This window comes from Podarcis pityusensis (genome assembly GCF_964106645.2).
Source record: "Podarcis pityusensis genome assembly, chromosome: 3".
In the NCBI taxonomy this organism is placed as follows: domain Eukaryota; kingdom Metazoa; phylum Chordata; class Lepidosauria; order Squamata; family Lacertidae; genus Podarcis; species Podarcis pityusensis.
The window spans coordinates 12,153,765-12,173,438 of NC_138026.1; the positions used below are offsets into that span (position 1 = coordinate 12,153,765).

Sequence of the window (19,674 nt, forward strand, 5' to 3'; positions counted from 1 at the left end):
ATGCACAATCTCTCTGCCTCTCTGGCTTTTTCGGTTTGCTGCCTTGCTTCTCAGTTGCATAAACTCTAAACTCTGGCTTAGTACAAGCCCTTTGATCTTTTGTCCTCTTAATGGCCCATTACCCAGGAGGCTAGCCTGCCTGGCTTAATTAGCTATTAACACTTCTTGAATCCAGGGATTAGAAGCGTCTAGCACCCACAAATTCATAACAATGTTATCACTATTCAGAACGCACCACCAGCCTGAGCAAGTGAAAGGGGGAAAAGACTGATTTTCCACTAAGCCCAGCAATGGTGGCTGAGAAAGATCAGCATGGATGTGCAGAGAGAAAAATCTCACTCCACACTTGGGAAAGCTTGTCCAGGGTATCATGGCTGTAGCATTACTTTTAGCAGTGAGAAGGAAAAGCAGTACGGGGGAGTAAGTGTTGACTTTACTCTGCCCCTACCCACGGGTGGCGCTGTCATCTAAACTACTGAGCTCTTGGGCTTGCCGATCAGAAGGTCAGTGGTTCAAATCCCCACAATGGGGTGAGCTCCCGTTGCTCTGTCCCAGCTCCTGCCAATCTAGCAGTTCGGAAGCACACCAGTGCAAGTAGATAAATAGGTACCACTGCGGCTGGAAGGTAAACAGTGTTTCCTTGTGCTCTGGCTTCCGTCACAGTGTCCTGTTGCACGAGAAGCGGTTTAGTCATGCAGCCACATGACCCAGAAAGCTGCCTGTGGATAAATGCCGGCTCCCTCAGCCTGAAAGGGAGATGAGCACCGCAAACCCATAGTCACCTTTGACTGGACTTAACCATCCAGGGGCCCTTTACCTTACCTGTCCCTACCATTTGCATCATTCTGACTGGAACATGACCACGAGATTATTGGACCTGTTGACAAAGTATTGCAATATTGTAGATGTCTTTTGCCCAATTAAAGCTGAAGCTACTGGCCCTACCTTGTCTTTAAGAAGTGGCTGCTTGGATGTGTTGGAAATGCTTTGCTCACTGATCTTTCTCCCATATGTATCATTTCAAACTTTGTATGGGAAATATCATGTTTAAATGCTCCCACACACAACTAACCCCCTCTTTGCACATAAGCCCCACTTTCTCTGGATTGTGATATTTATGTCGCCAAAAAAGCAATGACTTTCAACATGTAGAGGAATGTGTCGGCCTTGGTCATTTTGACCATTTGCAGCTGATGTGAAACTACGTAAGCCAGTAGCAGATTCAAGCAGGCAGTATAAGGCTATAATTACAAAAGATAACATTATTGCATTTTTTTTAACAAAAGCAAATGGTTGCTCTTGAAAATAACTATTGCTGTTAAATTCATATGCAATAGTTTGATTTGCTGTTGTAGTCAAGATAATACCAATAATTAGGGATCAAGCTTGTTATTTTCTCTGCAACATCAAACATTGAAGGTTAGAAAGACATTTTTCAAATTGGCCATGTTACATATAATGACAGATATTTTTCCTGATGCAAACGTACACTGTCATGTGTCCAGATGTTGACATTAATACAAGTTGAATAACCGCAGGAAGAGTAAAAAAATAAGAAAGGTATTGCCTATTATTTGTTCATGAAAACACTACTTTGAGTTCAGAACTGCAATATGGATTGTGTCAGTGTGCACCAGTTGTTTTTTTTCCAAAACTGAACAAGGTGCACAACTTAAAACTCTTTTCACAATTTAACTTATTTTCTAACTGGATACCTAATGGTTAATTTTTGTGCAAACCAGAGATACTAGAACACATCCAGATTGAATGCATTGCTAAGCCAAACCATGGCTTAACATGAAGGAGCAATAGTGTGAGTTCCCTGTTCTGCTGCCAGTGTGCTACACAGGGCTAAACCTTGGTTTAGCTTAGCATTTTGTCTGAATCTGGGCTCATGGTTTGTCTTGCTCCAGACAAACCACAAGTTGTAAACCAAGAATAAAACCACTAAATACTTATTTTATTTGTTTCAGCGAACCTGCTCTGACATTTGATTGTATTATGTTTAGTTAAGTTTTTTTTAATTTTTAATGTTGGCTTTTGATAAATATTTTATGGAAACAGGTTTTGTTTAAAAAAAACTGAATGGCCCATACATGTTGTTAAATTAATTAAATGAGTATATGGAGGGCCACACATCGTCTAGCCCTAACATAAGGAGTGAGGGACAAGCAGTCCATTTTATTTGGCAAGGTGAACAAAGTAAAGACTGTCCCTCTCCGAGGCTGAAGTTTACAGCAAGTTCAAGTTTTTCATTTTACACATTTATTGGAACTAATTAAAATGGTCTCTGTAGTATGTAAGTATCCCAAAGTTCCTTTACAGGATTGTTCTGGATTGATAGCATTGTTCTGTATACAGTGGTACCTCGGGTTAAGTACTTAATTCGTTCCGGAGGTCCGTACTTAACCTGAAACTGTTCTTAACCTGAAGCACCACTTTAGCTAATGGGGCCTCCTGCTGCCGCCGTGCCGCCAGAGCACGATTTCTGTTCTCATCCTGAAGCAGAGTTCTTAACCTGAAGCACTATTTCCGGGTTAGCAGAGTCTGTAACCTGAAGCGTATGTAACCTGAAGCGTATGTAACCCGAGGTACCACTGTATTAAGTATAGAAATTACCTACAACAACAGATAATCTGTAACTGCCCTGCTATTTTTGTAATTTAATTTGAAATGTGTCCAAGACCAGGTAAGAATTTTTTCGTTACCTACAGTCTTTGCTTATCTCACCCCTGTCCCCTAACTGAAATCTCTTTATCTTCTGCTGTTGAAACCTGTAATAGTTCTGCTGAAGAAGCCACCATAACTGCACACATTATTTTAAATGTGACTGCCCAATGGATTTATATAAAATCATTACGATGTTGACAGTTTAATTTTTAATGCTAACTCTTGTGTTATCTTGTCAGCACAATCTTGTCAGGACAATCTGTTGTACTGGTCCACACCCAGTTGTTAGGGTGTTTTGTGCCCACAAGGAAATATTACCATATATTTATGAGCGTGATAGTAAAAGCTGACATTTTGCAAATGATAGTCTTTAGTGGTTTTGTAAATACCATCTCTCACCCCAGGAGGCCCATCAAATATTCCTGTGCTGTGACTTTGCCAAATGCAAAATTCAGTTGATCGTCAAATCGTCTTTTGCATACGCCTTTCAATACGCTTGGACATGGACACATAAAATTTCCAAGACCCCAATTACTGTTTGGATAACCTGGGCCAGCTCACACATGCACCTTGCTAAATATCTATGTAATGGAGTTGATGTGCATGGGCCCCTCTCAGTTGAGCAAGATAACCTATGGCATGAGTGTTCCCTCAGTAGAAATCCAGTTTGATCAACTTCCACCTACATCACCAGTGTCCTCAATATTGGACCAGTATTGATCTGACCACAGGGCATTTGTTTTTATTTATTAAACAAGTTTTAGATCACTTTGCTGCATATAGCCATTGAAGTGTTGTACATGATAAAAACACAAAAAAAGCATGCGCTCTGAGAGCAATAGAATCAAACAACAATGTTATTGTTTAGTCGTTTAGTCGTGTTTACTCTTTGTGACCCCATGGACCAGAGCACGCCAGGCATTTCTGTCTTCCACTGCCTCCCGCAGTTTGGTCAAACTCATGCTGGTAGCTTCGAGAACACTGTCCAACCATCTCGTCCTCTGTCGTCCCCTTCTCCTTGTGTCCTCCATCTTTCCCAACATCAGGGTCTTTTCCAGGGAGTCTTCTCTTCTCATGAGGTGGCCAAAGTATTGGAGCCTCAGCTTCAGGATCTGTCCTTCCAGTGAGCACTCAGGGCTGATTTCCTTAAGAATGGATAGGTTTGATCTTCTTGCAGTCCATGGGATTCTCAAGAGTCTCCTCCAACACCATAATTCAAAAGCATCAATTCTTCGGCGTACAATAAAACAGTACAATAAAACAATAAAACAGTACAAATTCTAAAAACAATGGGAGGAATTCAGTATCTCACTAAGGTGATTGTTCCATCAAGGCAAACGTTTTGGACTGTGTGTCAAGGCCCCACACCCCTTCCTTTGATGAATAAAGACATGTGGACACCAGTATTTTAGGTTAATGGGCTAAGAAAGGCCACAACTTTATTGTTTACAGAATGTGAGTGATATTGGCTTTAGGCATTGGACCCGAACCTGGACTATATCTGACTCCTGCCTGCCATGCAGGAATTCTCACAAGGGTTAACCACCAGTAGGGGGAGCCCTGTTGATGTACATCAACTCAGAGATCCCCCCAGGGCCAGTGGAAAGGTTGTACCATGGCCCTAGCCTCCACCTAGGCTTCGGATAGGAACCACGAGCCACAGATTCCTTTAACAGAAAACCCTTAAAGGGGAGGGGTAGTTGATGGCCACAACCTCCCCTCCCATAAACCAAATTTTTCCAGTGCCTAACCGCCTGACCTTAGAAAGTTGTGACGATTTGTTACAAGGTAGGCGAAAACCAAGTGGCTGGTGCCAATCTGCCAAGTGGGAAAATTCCTACCAGACCCCTTCAACAGGCAACCAACCAAAGTCCATAGCAAGGTCAAGGTGTCGAACGCAAGAAAAAAGGGCAGGAGGGCGGGAGATCCGCGGAAGCCATCTTCAAAGGTAGTGCCTAGCACTGTTGACCAGCTCTTACCATCAGAAAAGTGACAGGGGTATACCCCAGGGAAAACCTTCCTAAACAAAAATATATTCAGTAGGTGTCTAAACATCATGATGTTAAGCACCTGTCTGATTTAAGCTGATAATTGATTCCAGACGGATGCAATAATGGAAAACCGTTTGGTATAGTTTTTGTAAAATATGCAGGGATTTAAGATATGTAAAATGGGACACGGGTGGCACTGTGGACTAAACCACTGAGCCTAGGGCTTGCCGATCAGAAGGTCGGCGGTTCGAATCCCCGCAATGGGGTGAGCTCCCGTTGCTCGGTCCCTGCTCCTGCCAACCTAGCAGTTCGAAAGCACGTCAAAGTGCAAGTAGATAAATAGGTACCGCTCTGGCGGGAAGGTAAATGGCGTTTCCGTGCGCTGCTCTGGTTTTGCCAGAAGCAGCTTAGTTATGCTGTCCACATGACCCGGAAGCTTTCTGAGGACAAACATTGGCTCCCTTGGCCAGTAAAGCGAGATGAGTGCCGCAACCCCAGGGTCGTCTGCACCTCGACCTAATGGTCAGCGGTCCCTTTACCTTTTTAAGATATGTAAAATGAACCATGGAAAGAGAAGAAGGGAGTCATTGATGTCTTAAGGATGTAAAATGTGTGTTTGAAATTGTAAAACAGAAAATTTAATAAAAAATATATGTAAAAAGTTAATTGATTCCAGAGAGCTCAAGCTGCAACGCTAAAAGCCCAGTTTCTAGGACAGGCTAAAAGCATCCCTGGGCCATACTAGACTCTCAGCGGTGCCCCAGTTTGAGGAGTGCAATTGTCAGACAAGGAGATAATAGGCAAGGCATTCTCTTAGATAGTCTGGACCCAAGTCAGTTAAGGACTTTAAATGAGACAACCGGAACTGTACAAGGTTAGCATATTGGAAGCTATTGCAGCTCCCTCAGCAAAATTGACAAGAATACCTCGTCAACAATCTAGCTGCTGCATTCTGCACCAGCTATAGCTTCCTGGTTAAACCCAAGGGACGCCCCACATTGAGTGTGTTTCCAGTAATCCAGTCTCTAATGAACACACCCTTAATGCGAACACAACCCTTTTGTGAAAGGACGTGTGGCTGGAGATAAAAGCCCACAAAACAATTCAGAGTGGCTGAAGTTAAGACAGAGATAATTGCAGTTGGCTTTTTTAAAAAAGATGTTGCACACTCTGCCTGCAATGCAGCCAAGTGCTTAGGAACACAAGACACTTCAATAATTAGATAGCACCAGCTGTCTTAAGTAAAAAGTGTCCATGTGTGGAGAGAGGCACTGTTTAGCCAAACTGTTGCTGCTGAGTTGAGTGGGATTCAAGGTTATAGATCAAGCTAAAGGTGTCTGCTTAAACATCTCCTGGGATCACTAAAAGCATGCATAACCAAAAATTTAGTACCCTGCTACAAGAGCCAGCTGTTAAGTACAAAGATACGCGGGCATGCCAGCATGCCATCCACAATTTTTTTCTCGATCTTCGGAGTGCATGGTCAAATCTTGTGGCTTTTTATTTCCATTTATTTTTGAAACATGCAGTATCTGCCTTGAAGACATATTTATTTACGAGTATGTCAAGCTAGCTTCCAATTAAGTATGCTTGGGATTGGAGCTTCTAGCTCAGAAACTAGAAAGCAAATAAAATTGCTGCAAATAAGAAAATATATATATATATATATATATATATATATATATATAACAGCGGATTTCTTGCTTAAATCATGATAATTAAGGACTAAGTAGCTATCAGGGTCAGGATATTTAAAGTATCATCAAAACCAACTTTCTGTGACTCCAATAATTGCTGTATGAATTCAAGAGAATCTTGTATATTAGCAGCATGGATCATGGTTGTCTGTTGATGTTAGTCCTCCATATTTGGGTCAAAGCTTTACCCAATTCTCCATTGGCTTAAGCCAAGATTTCAAAGAACGCCACCTTGATCTGCAACTGCTGGTTCCTTGTCATGCGGCAGATGAATGTATATTTATAGAACTTGGCTCCGGAACAGCTGCTCTTAAACATGGTTTAAGATTTGTGGCTCAGTGAAATTGCATGTAAATGATTAGCCAGAAGAATATTGTGTTGAGTTAAGAGAGGAAGAGGGAGTGCATTGACTCTGTGGTGAGAAATGCATGCCTCACCTTTTTAGCGGGTTGTGTGTGTGCATACACCGGCGCCACATGAAACGGAAGCATCTGGCTTGGAATGGATTTAATCATTGCGTTTTATGGATGCATTACCATAGCTGACAGCATTTATTGGAAAGCTGCAGCAACTACAATTGTATTGTCAGATTCATTTGACAAGTGCTCAGTTTGTTTGAATGTGTACATATGTGCTGAATTGTTGTCTTAACTGGTTAGATAGCCAAGAGAATGTTGAATGAAATTGGACGATGTCTTGAAGGATGGAAACTTTGCTAACATTGGTTTGTTCTATTGTTGTTGTTGTTACATATTTATTCTTAAAAGGCACTTATACGTTGCTTAATGTTTCAAAAATCTCTTAAGCAGTGTGCAGTCTAAAAAATACAAGCAATATAATTTTTATACATTAAAACAAAAACACAGCCGGAAGCCAGTAAAGCAGCGATATAAAAGCTCATTGAAAGTGAATAAAACAGAAATGTAGACACATAAAACCGGTTCCAATCTTATGGGTCAGGGAAGGCCTGGGGGGAAAGGGAAGTGTTTACAAGATTTCAGAAAGAACCGGTGTTTGCTACTTCACATATGACAGAGGGATGGGCATTCCACAGTACAGGGGCAACAGCAGAAAATGTCTATTTTGTAGTCACCACCTTATGATTCTGTAGAGTACCTGCTGCCTTGTGGGTCATCTTCAGGAGACGAGAAGGCTAAGGAGTAAAGCTTTCGATTTATGGTTAGTTGCCGTAAAGAATCATGATCAGTGATTCCTAAGCTGGGGGCTGTGGCCCCCGAGGGAATGCAGAAATATTCAAAGAGGTCTGCGAAGAAGTTACCTTCTACCCACCTGCCCACTCATGTAAAGGAAGGAGAGAGAGGCTGCTTCAGAGGGCGGTTTTACCAAGTGCTTTAAAACAATCTCCATGCTCCCAATTTATTTACCGCATTGTAAATAAATGATGACAATAGTATCGTGCACAGTTGGATTTTTAATATACAATTAATTGTGTGCATAACTTCATACATAATAAATGTAACTTTGTTAATTTAAAGTTAAGAACCCAGCCACTGGGGAAATAAGGAAGCCCTTAAATCAGAGTGTGTTTTCTTCTCTTGGTAGATCTGTTACACCATTAATTATCAGAATCTAACAAAGCAGTCTTCTCTTTACATACCAGGGAGGAGATGCAGTGGAAATTTGGGTTACATACCATCCTCCTTACGAACACTTCGGGTTACGAGCTCCACTAACCCAGAAGTAGGTGTTCCGGGTAGCGAACATTGCCCCAGGATGCGAGCGGAAGTCGCACGCTGGCAGCACGGCAGCAGCGGGAGGCCCCATTAGCAAAAGTGCGCCTCATGTTAAGAACAGTTTTGGGTTAACAATGGACCTCTGGAACGAATTAAGTTTGTAAACAGAGGTACCACTGTACATTGCTGCCATACTGGTGGAACAACCAGCACATCCCCCATACACTCAACCTGGGAGGGGGAAGTGTGCAACTTTTTACAATGCTGTCAGCACCCCTGGAAACCGAGGGACCTGATGAAGGCCTACCTACCGCTAGTTCTCAGGCACCCCTGCTGGCATGGGTTACAATTCGCTTCTGCTTCAACCATTGTTTCAGGAAGAGAAGGAAGGAGAACCCACTCAATGTGGCCCATGTGTGGTTGCAGGCAGACTGCACCAAGCACACATGGGCCTCATGAGACAAGGGTTCAAGACCCACCCAGGAAGGGAAAGGCAATTTTGTTCATCCGCCAAGGCACACAGCATGGGCAGCCACACACCAGTATCAGCAGCAGCCTCTGGCAGCTTACTAAATAGGGCACAGGTTTGGGAAGCAGGAGAAGGAAGCTTGAGTTCAGCATGGGGTTATTGGGGGGCAATACCACCATTCATCTTTTGCGTGCTTAGCAAAACAAACAAGCAGGAACCAAAGAGTGGGAAATCTCAGTAGTGGAGGCTGATCCATTAGGGCAAATGGGGCAGTGCCCCAGCAACCTCAGTCTGTCACCAACAAGCCCCCACCTTACACCCCCTGTTTAGTCTCAGTGTTGCCATTGCAAAACTCAGCAGGGAGGAGGATGGGACCAAAACTGGAAGTACAGTGGTACCTCTGGATACAAACGGCATCCCCGTTCGTATCCTGAAGCAAACGCAACCTGCGTCTGTGCGTGACGTCATTTTGACCTTCTGCACATGCACGAGCGGTGAAACCCGGAAATAACGTGTTCCGCAGGCTGCAACCTGAAAGCCCTCAACCTGAAGCATATTTAACTTGAGGTATGTCTGTGGGGACGCAGGTGGCACTGTGGGTTAAACCACAGAGCCTAGGACTTGCCGATCAGAAGGTCGGCGGTTCCAATCCCTGTGACGGGGTGAGCTCCCTTTGCTCGGTCCCTGCTCCTGCCAACCTAGCAGTTCGAAAGCACGCCAAAGTGCAAGTAGATAAATAGGTACCGCTCCAGCAGGAAGGTAAACGGCGTTTCCATGCACTGCTCTGGTTTGCCAGAAGCGGCTTAGTCATGCTGGCCACATGACCCCGAAGCTGTACACCGGCTCCCTTGGCCAATAAAGTGAGATGAGCACCGCAACCCCAGAGTCGGTCATGACTGGACCTAATGGTCAGGGGTCCCTTTACCTTTACCTTTACCTATGACTGTAACCGTCTCTTTGTGCTTGAGTTCCCCATGCAGGTTGTGAGGCCTGGCTGTTACGTACAAAGTGCCCTCTTTCTGTAGTTTTCCAAAGCCCAACTTGCCCCTTGTGAGTTTTAGGTATGCACAACTTGGGGCCATGACCCACGTCTCATGCCACCAGTCCTGTTATGCTCTCTCTGCATGAGGTTCATATACTGGAGGTGTGCTGATTTTTGTGCCTTGTCAGAGGCATGTGAGCAGATTGAAGGGAAACAGGATGTGACAGAAGTGTGCAATTCTTCCTCCCTTCCCGTGGCTCCACTCCTTCAGCATGTCTGTCATGGCAGTGGTGTTTTTGGCATTCTACCCATGAAGCCGGGGTTCCAACAAGTGCTACAGCCCCCTAACTGGTGGGTCCTAGTTATGAGACTGCACCCTTAGTTATATTTTAAGTGAAGCAAATGCTTAAGAAACAACATTGCACCACAAAGAGAAACACACACATATCATAGATCTATTCATAATTATTGTGACCTTAGTCTTTAGTAAAACAACAACAACAACAACGATTTTGCAGCACATAAGTGCTGATTATTTATTTAGACCTTATAGCTCTGTCTTTCCCTTTAGGGGGAAGTGTAACATTTATAATCCAATGTTGCCATCCATCAAGGGAAGAAAAAAAGTAATTTCAAAGCATTCTATCCTAAACTTGAAGAAATGTCATTTTAGTGGCAAAAATAATATTTTTTGTGGGTTTGGAGAAAAATATATATATATCTATCTCCCCTCCAGCTTTTAATCTGGAGCTCAGTTTTCCAATAGAGTTCTACTAGCTATCAGCTTAGTTTATTACGGTTGTCACAGTGAAGAACTGACTGCAGCACCTCATTGTACCATGCCAAAAGCTAAGGAACAATGATCATTTATCCGTAATGATGAACAAGGCACACTTTCCTAAGCTTTCACAGATACAAACACACACAGACACACGCCATGCCTTTAAAAGCAAAACATGGCATCTGCATCATGACAGAGTGCATACCCTTTGCTTGTAGATCTCCATGCAGCTGATTTTATAGCACATAACCAGCCTGATGCCCTTCTGATGTTTTGGAGTACAATTCTCATCATCCCTGACCATTGCCCATGCTGGTTGGCACTGATGGGAGTTGTCTTCCAACAACATCTAGAGGGCACCAGGTTGGTAAATGCTGATGCAACATCAACATGTGCAGCAACAACATGATGCTATCCCCATACTTCATACCCATTACTCTTTATTCCTTTCTTTGCTTCCTCTATATAACATGATTTTGGCCCTGAGAACTGTTGTGTTACAGCCATCCTGGGACTAATTTTTTGAATTGTTCCTTTTCACTTTTCTTTGGCCAGCTGGTCTTGAATAGTCAGCTCATATTCTGTAGATTTTGTTGATTAATTTCTTGTTTGAGTCTATTAGTCAAATACAGTATTTTCTGGAGGAAGGCCACATTTAATGATTTCTGTAAGGCGTCTTGAATTATGACAGTGGTTCTCAGACTTTTTCCCTCTGGGCCACACTTTCAGCATAAAAATTTCCTTGTGCCACACCAATTTTTTATTGATAAGAAATACGGGGGGGGGGGGAGGCAGCTAGCAGTGCTTGATTTATAACGTAGATTACAACTACTTTATAATCTGCTCATGGAACATCCAGAAATTTTAAAACAATGCAGCTGCATAAGAACATGAATAATTCCCAAAATATAATTATAAATGAGCCTCTTACATATGTACCTTATATATGTATAGAAACTCAATGAGAGGTGTGAACTTTTTTTTGCCACGTAATCTCATTTATATTAGCTCTAATCTGAGACAAAGAAACTCTCATCTCCTCATCAACACAAATAAGCCTTTTTCTCTTCTGATCTTTCACATTTGTTGAGAGTTGAGAATCCCTGTTCACAACAATATGTCATGGAGAACTGTAGAAGAATAGCAGTCAGGATAGCTCAGTTGGTAGAGCATGATACAGTTAATTTCAGGGTTGTGGGTTCAAGCCCCATGTTGGGTGAAAGATTCCTGAATTGCGTGGGTTGGACTTGAGGGCCCTTGGGGTCCTTTCCGACTCTACAATTCTATGATTTATTGAGCCAATGCTCTTGAAAGGAGTGAATACTGTTTCTGGTTGTATCAAATACCGTATTTTTCGCTCTATAACACGCACCCGACCATAACACGCATGTAGTTTTTAGAGGAGGAAAATCCGTAGGCATGCCACCCGTAGGCATTCCCTCCATAACACGCACAGACATTTCCCCTTACTTTTTAGGAGGAAAAAAGTGAGTGTTATGGTGCAAAAAATACGGTATATATACCAGGCATGCCTAACCTGCGGCCCTCCAGATGTTTTGGCCTACAACTCCCATGATCCCTAGCTAACAGGACCAGAGGTCAGGGATGATGGGAATTGTAGTCCAAAACATCTGGAGGGCTGAAGGTTGGGGGTGCCTGAAAAAAACTATACTATACTATACTATACTATACTATACTATACTATACTATACTATACAGTGGTACCTCAGGTTACAGACACTTCAGGTTACAGACTCTACTAACCCAGAAATAGTACCTCGGGTTAAGAACTTTACTTCAGGATGAGAACAGAAATTGTGTGGCAGTGGTGCGGTGGCAGTGGGAGGCCCCATTAGCTAAAGTGGTACCTCAGGTTAAGAACAGTTTCAGGTTAAGAACGGACCTCCAGAACGAATTAAGTTCTTAACCCGAGGTACCACTGTACTGAAATGTTTAAATCTTTCTTTGATTGTCCTTAAATCATCCCTCCACACTTGATTTCTTCTTTAGTCATCCCTAAAGAAGTGTTTGTTGACAGTTGCACCTGGAACGTTGTGTTCAATTCACCAAGCTGTTTCCTCCTCTCTGAGCTCCACGTCTCAACCTCCTTCATTTCTCAATTAATCCATGGTAGAGTTAGTTAGGGAAGGAACCTGTGTTGAATTCAGTCCGACTCATAGACTTCCGGGTTAGCGCCTCCGGCAATGGCGGATTTCCTCTGACTAGGAGGAATCCGCTTCGTGAGAACTAGGGTCTGGACCGCCGCGGCGAGGCGGAGACCCACTAAAAACCACAGGCGGGAGAAGCCTGTGGACCTGGGATTCGGCTGGCACCTTTTGCACCTCCCCTACTCGCGGGGAAACCCGGTTTCGGGGATCCGGAGCAACGTGGGGTGAATGGCGCGGTGCTTCGAATCGACTGCTCTTTTCATGGAGTGAAGCCGCATCGCTGTTGCCGGAGAGCGCTGACTTTTTCCTGTGGACAATTGGATTTTAAACAACTGCCCGTGAGTAGAACGGAAAATTGGATTAAGAAACTTTTTAATTTGGCACCGAAGCGGGAAGGTCTAAACAGGAAGTCCGCCTTCCGCTTTTGTAAATAGATTGAAGCAAAGACATTGCAAGCTAGAGTCTGGAAAGTCGTTTGTAAAGGACTAAATTTCCATCAGCTAAAATCACTAAACCCCCCTTGGAAGCAGGAGAAGAGGGGGGAATCTTTTTAGACTGTTTAAACCTGAAGAAGAGAGAGTAAAGAAAGATAAATTTCCACCGTCTTGATCCTGGGAGCGGGGTGTCAGAGACAGACACTTTGGGGAAGTTCATTGACTGTGGATAAAACGTTTTTGACAGATAGTTAAAAAAGAGAAACATATTGATTCCAATGTTCCCTTTTGCACTTAAAAGGAACAAAATATCTGGAAAACGAAAGGAACTTTGTTGCTAGATCTGCTTTTAAAAAGACGGATACAAATAGAAATTGTTTCCTCTAGAGGGAGCTTGTGAAACTGTTGCTGGAGTCGATCTGGGGAATTCTACAGCTGTAGAGATAAAAGATCGTGGGAACTAGACACCGACCTTGAACAAGAATGTGCCCAGAAGAAGCTTTAGTGCTTGATTTTTGCAAGACAAGTGCTTTACTGGAACAGCTACATGAGAAGATGGATTTGATGACTGTTGCAGTTGGAAATTTTGGACAAACAGTGAATACTTATATAGAAACCACACAGGAATCAATCCAGGAATGTGCTTTGACAGAGCAAGTGGTGAAGAAGATAAAGGAGGAGGTAGTTGCTGAACCTCAAGTACCAGAAATGGAGAGAGCTGCGGCCTTGCAGGAACATAAGTTGCTGTTTTTGACGACTGAATCTGGAGAAAGTCAGATTTGGAGAGATGGAGTACTGTTTGGTCTGGAGATGGGAAGTTGGATAGATCCCCCTATGCAGGGATGTTTTGACTTTTCGGATCTGGCTTTGGGCCAGGGGGAGTTTGGAGTTGTGGGGGCCCTTAACCTTGGAGGGACTTTGGAACATGCCTTCAATTATCTTTTGGATTTCACTGTCGACTGTGGAGAATGGGCTGACTTGTCGAGAAGGGATAAAGATATTGTCAAGTTGGAGTCTCCCCGAGAGAAAGGAAGGAAATTAAGAATAAGATCAGCAGAAGATAAAGTAAAGTGCAGGTATAAACATGAAGACAACCTGCAGAAGGGACATGGAAAAGACTTAAGAGCCTCGGATAGAAGGTCACCAGGTTGATGGACTAGATGGATGGGACAGAAAGGACTGACAAAACCCGAGACCAGGAAGAAGAGACGACGGATGAAGATTGGAAGAAAGTTTTAAAAATTCATTTAGAAAATCATTGTAAAATTAATGAGTATTAGAAAAATGTTGGAATGAAACTATTTGGCTTTAGTAGAAACGTTAAAAAGAATTATGTATAAATATGTTTTGTTAAAAAGAATTAGGTATAAATAAGATTTAAGTTTTAAGCTTTAGGGTTTTTTATGGTAAGATAAGGTTAAAATAGATTAAGGTAATTTAATGACAGAATATTGTGAAAGATGGAAAGGATTTGCTGAGATAATTAATAACTAGAATACAAAAAAGGGAGGTGTGAGGAGGTCGATGAAACAAGTTAATGAAAGAAAGATTTGGGAATATTGGATTTGCTTTTAATTTTTTTGTTTATTTTTGTCTTTTGATTCTGATGTATTGTGTTGTTTTTTTTGACTTTTGTTTTTATTGACTTATATTGTTTAATCTCTCTTTTTGTCTACCTTTTTTCCTTTTCTTTTTTCTTGTTTTTTCCTTTCTCTTTCTGTAATTTTAAATTCTCAATAAATATCATTTAAAAAAAAAAAATGAATTCAGTCCGACTCATCAAACCATGTTTGAAACACTTAATTGAGCAATCTCCTCTGTTGCATTTCTTGGGAAAGGACTTGTCATCCTTCTCACTATATAGAAGGATCTGGCAACTTCTGTTTCAGTGTATCTGAAGAAGTGTGCTTGCACACGAAAGCTCATACCAAGAACTAACTTAGTTGGTCTTAAAGGTGCTACTGGAAGGATTTTTTTTATTTTGTCATCCAAAGCCACTCAAATTTGCTGCACTGTTTTGCATCCAGGACGAGTACATCTAGCTGAGAGGCTGGGAATTAAATGCTGATAGAAGCTGGTGACTTTTTCACCCTTTCTGATAATTCTTCCAAAGAGGTTTCGAGCAGTTCAGCACAGAATAGAAGCCAAGATTATTATCTTTTGCCATGAATCTTTCATATGGCGATTTACAAAAGGCCTGTGGAGGTCAAGGACCTCAGAAATCCAAAACATCTGCAGTAATAAATGTGGCAATGTGTGAAGTAATTTTTTGAAAAGCTTGAAATTGAGTTGTGAAGAAGCCACTCTTTGAATCTTTGGCCACTGAAGCATCGTGCAGAATTATCCCAGTTCATAACTCTTTAAAGGAGCCGCACTGGACATTCATGTATCATCAAGAAGGAGCCTCACTCAAAAAGAGCTCACACACTTTCATGACATTTCTATATGGCAATTTACATGCTTGAGATGGCGATTGGGCGTGGGGCGATGTCGTGCATGTGATGTCCCAACATTGTTCGTGTGAGCATTGCACCTCTCTTCCTAAGATGGGCAGAAGCTTCTCAGGATTTTGTTTACTCACCAGGCCTCTGACAGGATGCTAGAGCCCTGACGCCTCCTTCCCAAACCTGGGCAGGCTTTGGGAATGTGACAGAAGGGTTCTTGGACCTGTTCGGAACATTGTGCCTGGAGGCACCAGGCTTTCATACTTTAATACCCTAATTTGCAAGGAACATTTAGGGGACTAGCTTAGTCCCCTAGTCCACTGACCACTGCTTTTGAGTAGAGGAGGAGCAAATTTTGCTTATATTCTTGTGGCCTAGTGCTAAAGCTTAAGAGTCTGAACTTTGGGCTGCTGCTCAACTGATGCTTCCTCCCTCCTGTTGAACAGTCTATACAAAATAAAAATAGGTGACAATGTTTATGTGGGGAAACCCTAAAGGCAAGGAATTCTAAACATGCCAAAGCTTTGTGACTTTCTAGAATCTGATGGACGAGCTTGAGCAAAAAGCCCTGTCTTAAATGGCTTCTACCAATTTATTTTCACACAGCTTAAGCGTTTAACAGATTGGTATTTTGTTTTGTTTTAATCTCTTACCCAAGGATGCGGTGTTAAACCCCCAGGAGTGTAAGGAAAATTCATATCAGTGAAGGCTTAACAAGTAGTAATTGGGTGTCTTATTTCCCATCAGATGTGAATCATGCAGATTCCCTTTGGATTCTCCTGTGTTGGTGTGTGTGTGTGTGTGTGTGTGTGTGTGTGTGTGTTCTGTTCCCTCCAAAATCATGCAAGCAAAACATTATAATTATTACTTGTTTAAGAAATATAACGGAGTATTAAAAAGGAAGGAAGCAAAGCAAATTGAATAACCATTGTTTAGGACAGGGGAAAAGCAACAATTAATCAGTTAGTTAACCTAATTCAGCTAACCAGCTTAATTGGGTGGTTGATCACATTGCTATCCTAAAGCATGGGTCGCTTGAAAAGCAAAGCAGAAAATAATGGATGAGAATCACAAAGTTGAAAAGGCTCTCAAAAGTAATCTAGTCCAACCAATGCAGGAAATCCACTAGTACATCATCCATGATAGAAGGCCATCCTGTTTCAAGCTTATTGATCTATGATTCGATATTGAGTGGTATTTAACTAACCAAATGTGTGAGTGGGAAAATGTCCACTTATTCTTTTTAAAAAAAGACTCCCTACCTTCTTCTTGCCTCACACAGTATGTCCCAGGCTGTCCCCAAATCTGCTCTGGAGGAAACCCCAGAACAAATTGAGGGGGCAGATGGTGGAAGGAGAGGAAGAAAGTGTCCTATTGCACAAACTGAAGTCATTCCACTCTCGCAAGGCACTGTGAAGCACTACAATACAACCATTTTAAGCTTTTCACAATAAAATACACTCCGAACTTTTTTAAAACCACCCTACCTAAAGTGAGCCTTTCTCACTGACCAGTAAGAGAGTTGAGCACATAACTAAGTCACTCTCATGGAAATCAATGAAAGTGTTTCACTTGGGTTGGATTGGGGCCCATTGAGTGTACAGTGTTTCATTATAAACCAGTTAAGTACAGAATGTCACATTAAATTCCGGGAGTTGTGAAAACATGTGTGAATTGCCAGTGCCGATCAGTTGGCACAACAGAGCTCTAAGGTGGTGTCAACTGTACAAGAGACTGCAAACTTTTTGTTGTTTTTGCTGTACTAAATTATAATACGTTTTTTGACAGAAGAGCCGTTTCTGCCACAAGTGCATTTTAATGGTATCATTCAGAACACATTTACAAGAGTTAGATTTCTTAAAGACAATTAATAGTAACATGAGAATCTAAGCTGCTGTCTCAATGTGATTACAATATGATAATCAAAAACACAATTAGAAATACATTTGAAACAAGACTAAAACCCTAAAAAGTGGACACGGAGCAGTACAGTGTACAGTTCTCTCATCCCCTTTGTTTATATTTCATGGTTCTCACAAGAAATACCACAACCAGCAAAGGTATTTCTTAGCATTTTAGAAATACAGAAACATTTGAAACCAATGGGAATCTAGACTGTTGTGCATGTGATATTCCCTCTTATTTTCTAGGTCTACCACCACACACATCAATGCAATATTCTTTAGGTAGAAATCATGCACACCAGAGGTGGATAACCTATGGTCCTCCAGAGGTTGTTCGAGCTACAACTCTCACCATTTCTGACCATTGTCCAGGCTGGCTGGGGCTGATGGGAGTTGGAGTCCAATAATATCTGCTAGGCCACAGCTTAGCCATCTCTGATTTACAGTGCTGAATATGAAGGAAATATCAGAACCATTCAGTAATTGGACATGATTTTCATTACATTTTATGCCTCTTAAATGGATTTGTCCATTTGTTTGTCACCACCGGGGGAAACGGATGATGTAAGCTTTCATTATGGTTAAATTATGTGCATTTAGTCCATAAGCCCATAATGGGTCCCCTTGTTTCATGCTCCTCATTATGTCTTTGCAGCTGGACAGCTGGCCGGTAACTCTTCCGTAGAGATGTATCGCCAAGTGCTATTGTCTGGCTGTCGCTGCGTTGAGCTGGACTGCTGGAAAGGCCGAACAGCTGAAGAAGAGCCCGTTATTACACATGGATTCACCATGACAACTGAGATATCCTTTAAGGTACGTTGTGCGGTGTCACTGATATTATTGTGCAAGGACCAGTTTGCAACATACACTTAGCTTATTTTGGGCTAAGGGAGGAAGGAAAATGTGGGAAGGTCTCCAGTAGCACTTGTCGTGGGCATCTTGGAGACTCGTGCCATAAGTCTTCACTGAAGCTTTTGTTTCAATTCTCATCTGGGAGACTAGAGCAACTGAATTACCTTGTCGAGCGTAGCGTACATTTCTGCGCTGAAGCCTAGCAATGAGGTCTTTGGTGTGATGCGGAGCTTTCAAATGAAGAGAAACTGTAAATGGAGAGACAGTAGCCATCTGCACATTCAAAAGCATCAGGTAGAGTTGAGCGCACATTCACTGGACCTACTCCAGCATCCTTTGGTGTGTTTGGCATAGCTCCTCAACTGGCACTGTGGTCTGACCTTGCAGATCAGAAGGTCGGTGGTTCAAATCCCCATGATGGAGTGAGCTCCCATTGCTCTGTCTCAGCTCCTGCCAACCTTGCAGTTTGAAAGCATGCCAGTGCAAGTAGATAAATGGGTACCACTGCGGTGGGAAGGTAAACGGCGTTTCTGTGTGCTCTGGTTTCCGTCATGGTGTTGCGTTGTGCCAGAAGCGGTTCAGTCATGCTGGCCACATGACCCGGAAAACTGTCTGTGGACAAACACCAGCTCCCTTGGTCTGAAAGCGAGATCAGCGCTGCAACCCCAAAGTCGCCTTTGACTGGACTTATAACCATCCAGGGGACGCGGGTGGCGCTGTGGGTAAAACCTCAGCGCCTAGGACTTGCCGATCGCATGGTCGGCGGTTCGAATCCCCGCGGTGCGGTGCGCTCCCGCTGCTCGGTCCCAGCGTCTGCCAACCTAGCAGTTCGAAAGCACCCCCGGGTGCAAGTAGATACATAGGGACCGCTTTATAGCGGGAAGGTAAACGGCGTTCCGTGTGCTGCTCTGGTGCCAGTTCGCCGGAGCAGTTTCGTCACACTGGCCACGTGACCCAGAAGTGTCTGCGGACAGCGCTGGCTCCCGGCCTCTAGAGTGAGATGAGCGCACAACCCTAGAGTCTGTCAAGACTGGCCCGTACGGGCAGGGGTACCTTTACCTTTACCTTTATAACCATCTAGGGGTCCTTTATCTTTACCCTCAACCTTCCTACCTCCCAACTCAACATGAGAAGGATGGCATTGGAGCAGGCACAAATGAGAACATTGAGGGCAGGGCTGCCACACAAGTACCTGCTCCCCCTGTATACTATATGCTCAACACATTTTTTCAATGCTCCAAGAGTGCTACTGATGCTGCAGTAGGAAATGGACAGCAGTAGAGCCTCAAATGGATCCACGAGCTGAATGCAAGATATATTATCTTCTAATGTCAACAAGGATCTGTGCTGGATAACATATTGACTAGCATCCAAGGAACAACGGTGAAATAGCTAACACTTAATCTGGGGACATTATGGTAGTGGATTGAAAATTACTGTTCTTTTTAAGTAAAACATTAAATGGACAGATTGGAGGCACTTTTGTTGCATAATAGGGAAACTATGATGATGCTATGGTGTCATTACAAAATCTAAATAAGTCTCTCCACCATGATTGTCTAGTGTTAACTGCAGTGCCGGATTTACG

General features: G+C 42.8%; 1 protein-coding gene across 3 annotated transcripts in view; it reads left to right on the forward strand.

Moving 5' to 3' along the window:
• PLCB1 (phospholipase C beta 1) overlaps positions 1–19,674 on the forward strand; it is a 481,134-nt gene that overhangs the window by 318,621 nt on the left and 142,839 nt on the right. For all 3 annotated transcript variants that reach the window (XM_080998939.1, XM_080998940.1, XM_080998941.1), the window contains one exon: positions 17,890–18,047. In XM_080998939.1, the coding sequence (XP_080855065.1) occupies positions 17,890–18,047 (158 nt within the window). The remainder of the gene's footprint in view (positions 1–17,889; positions 18,048–19,674) is intronic.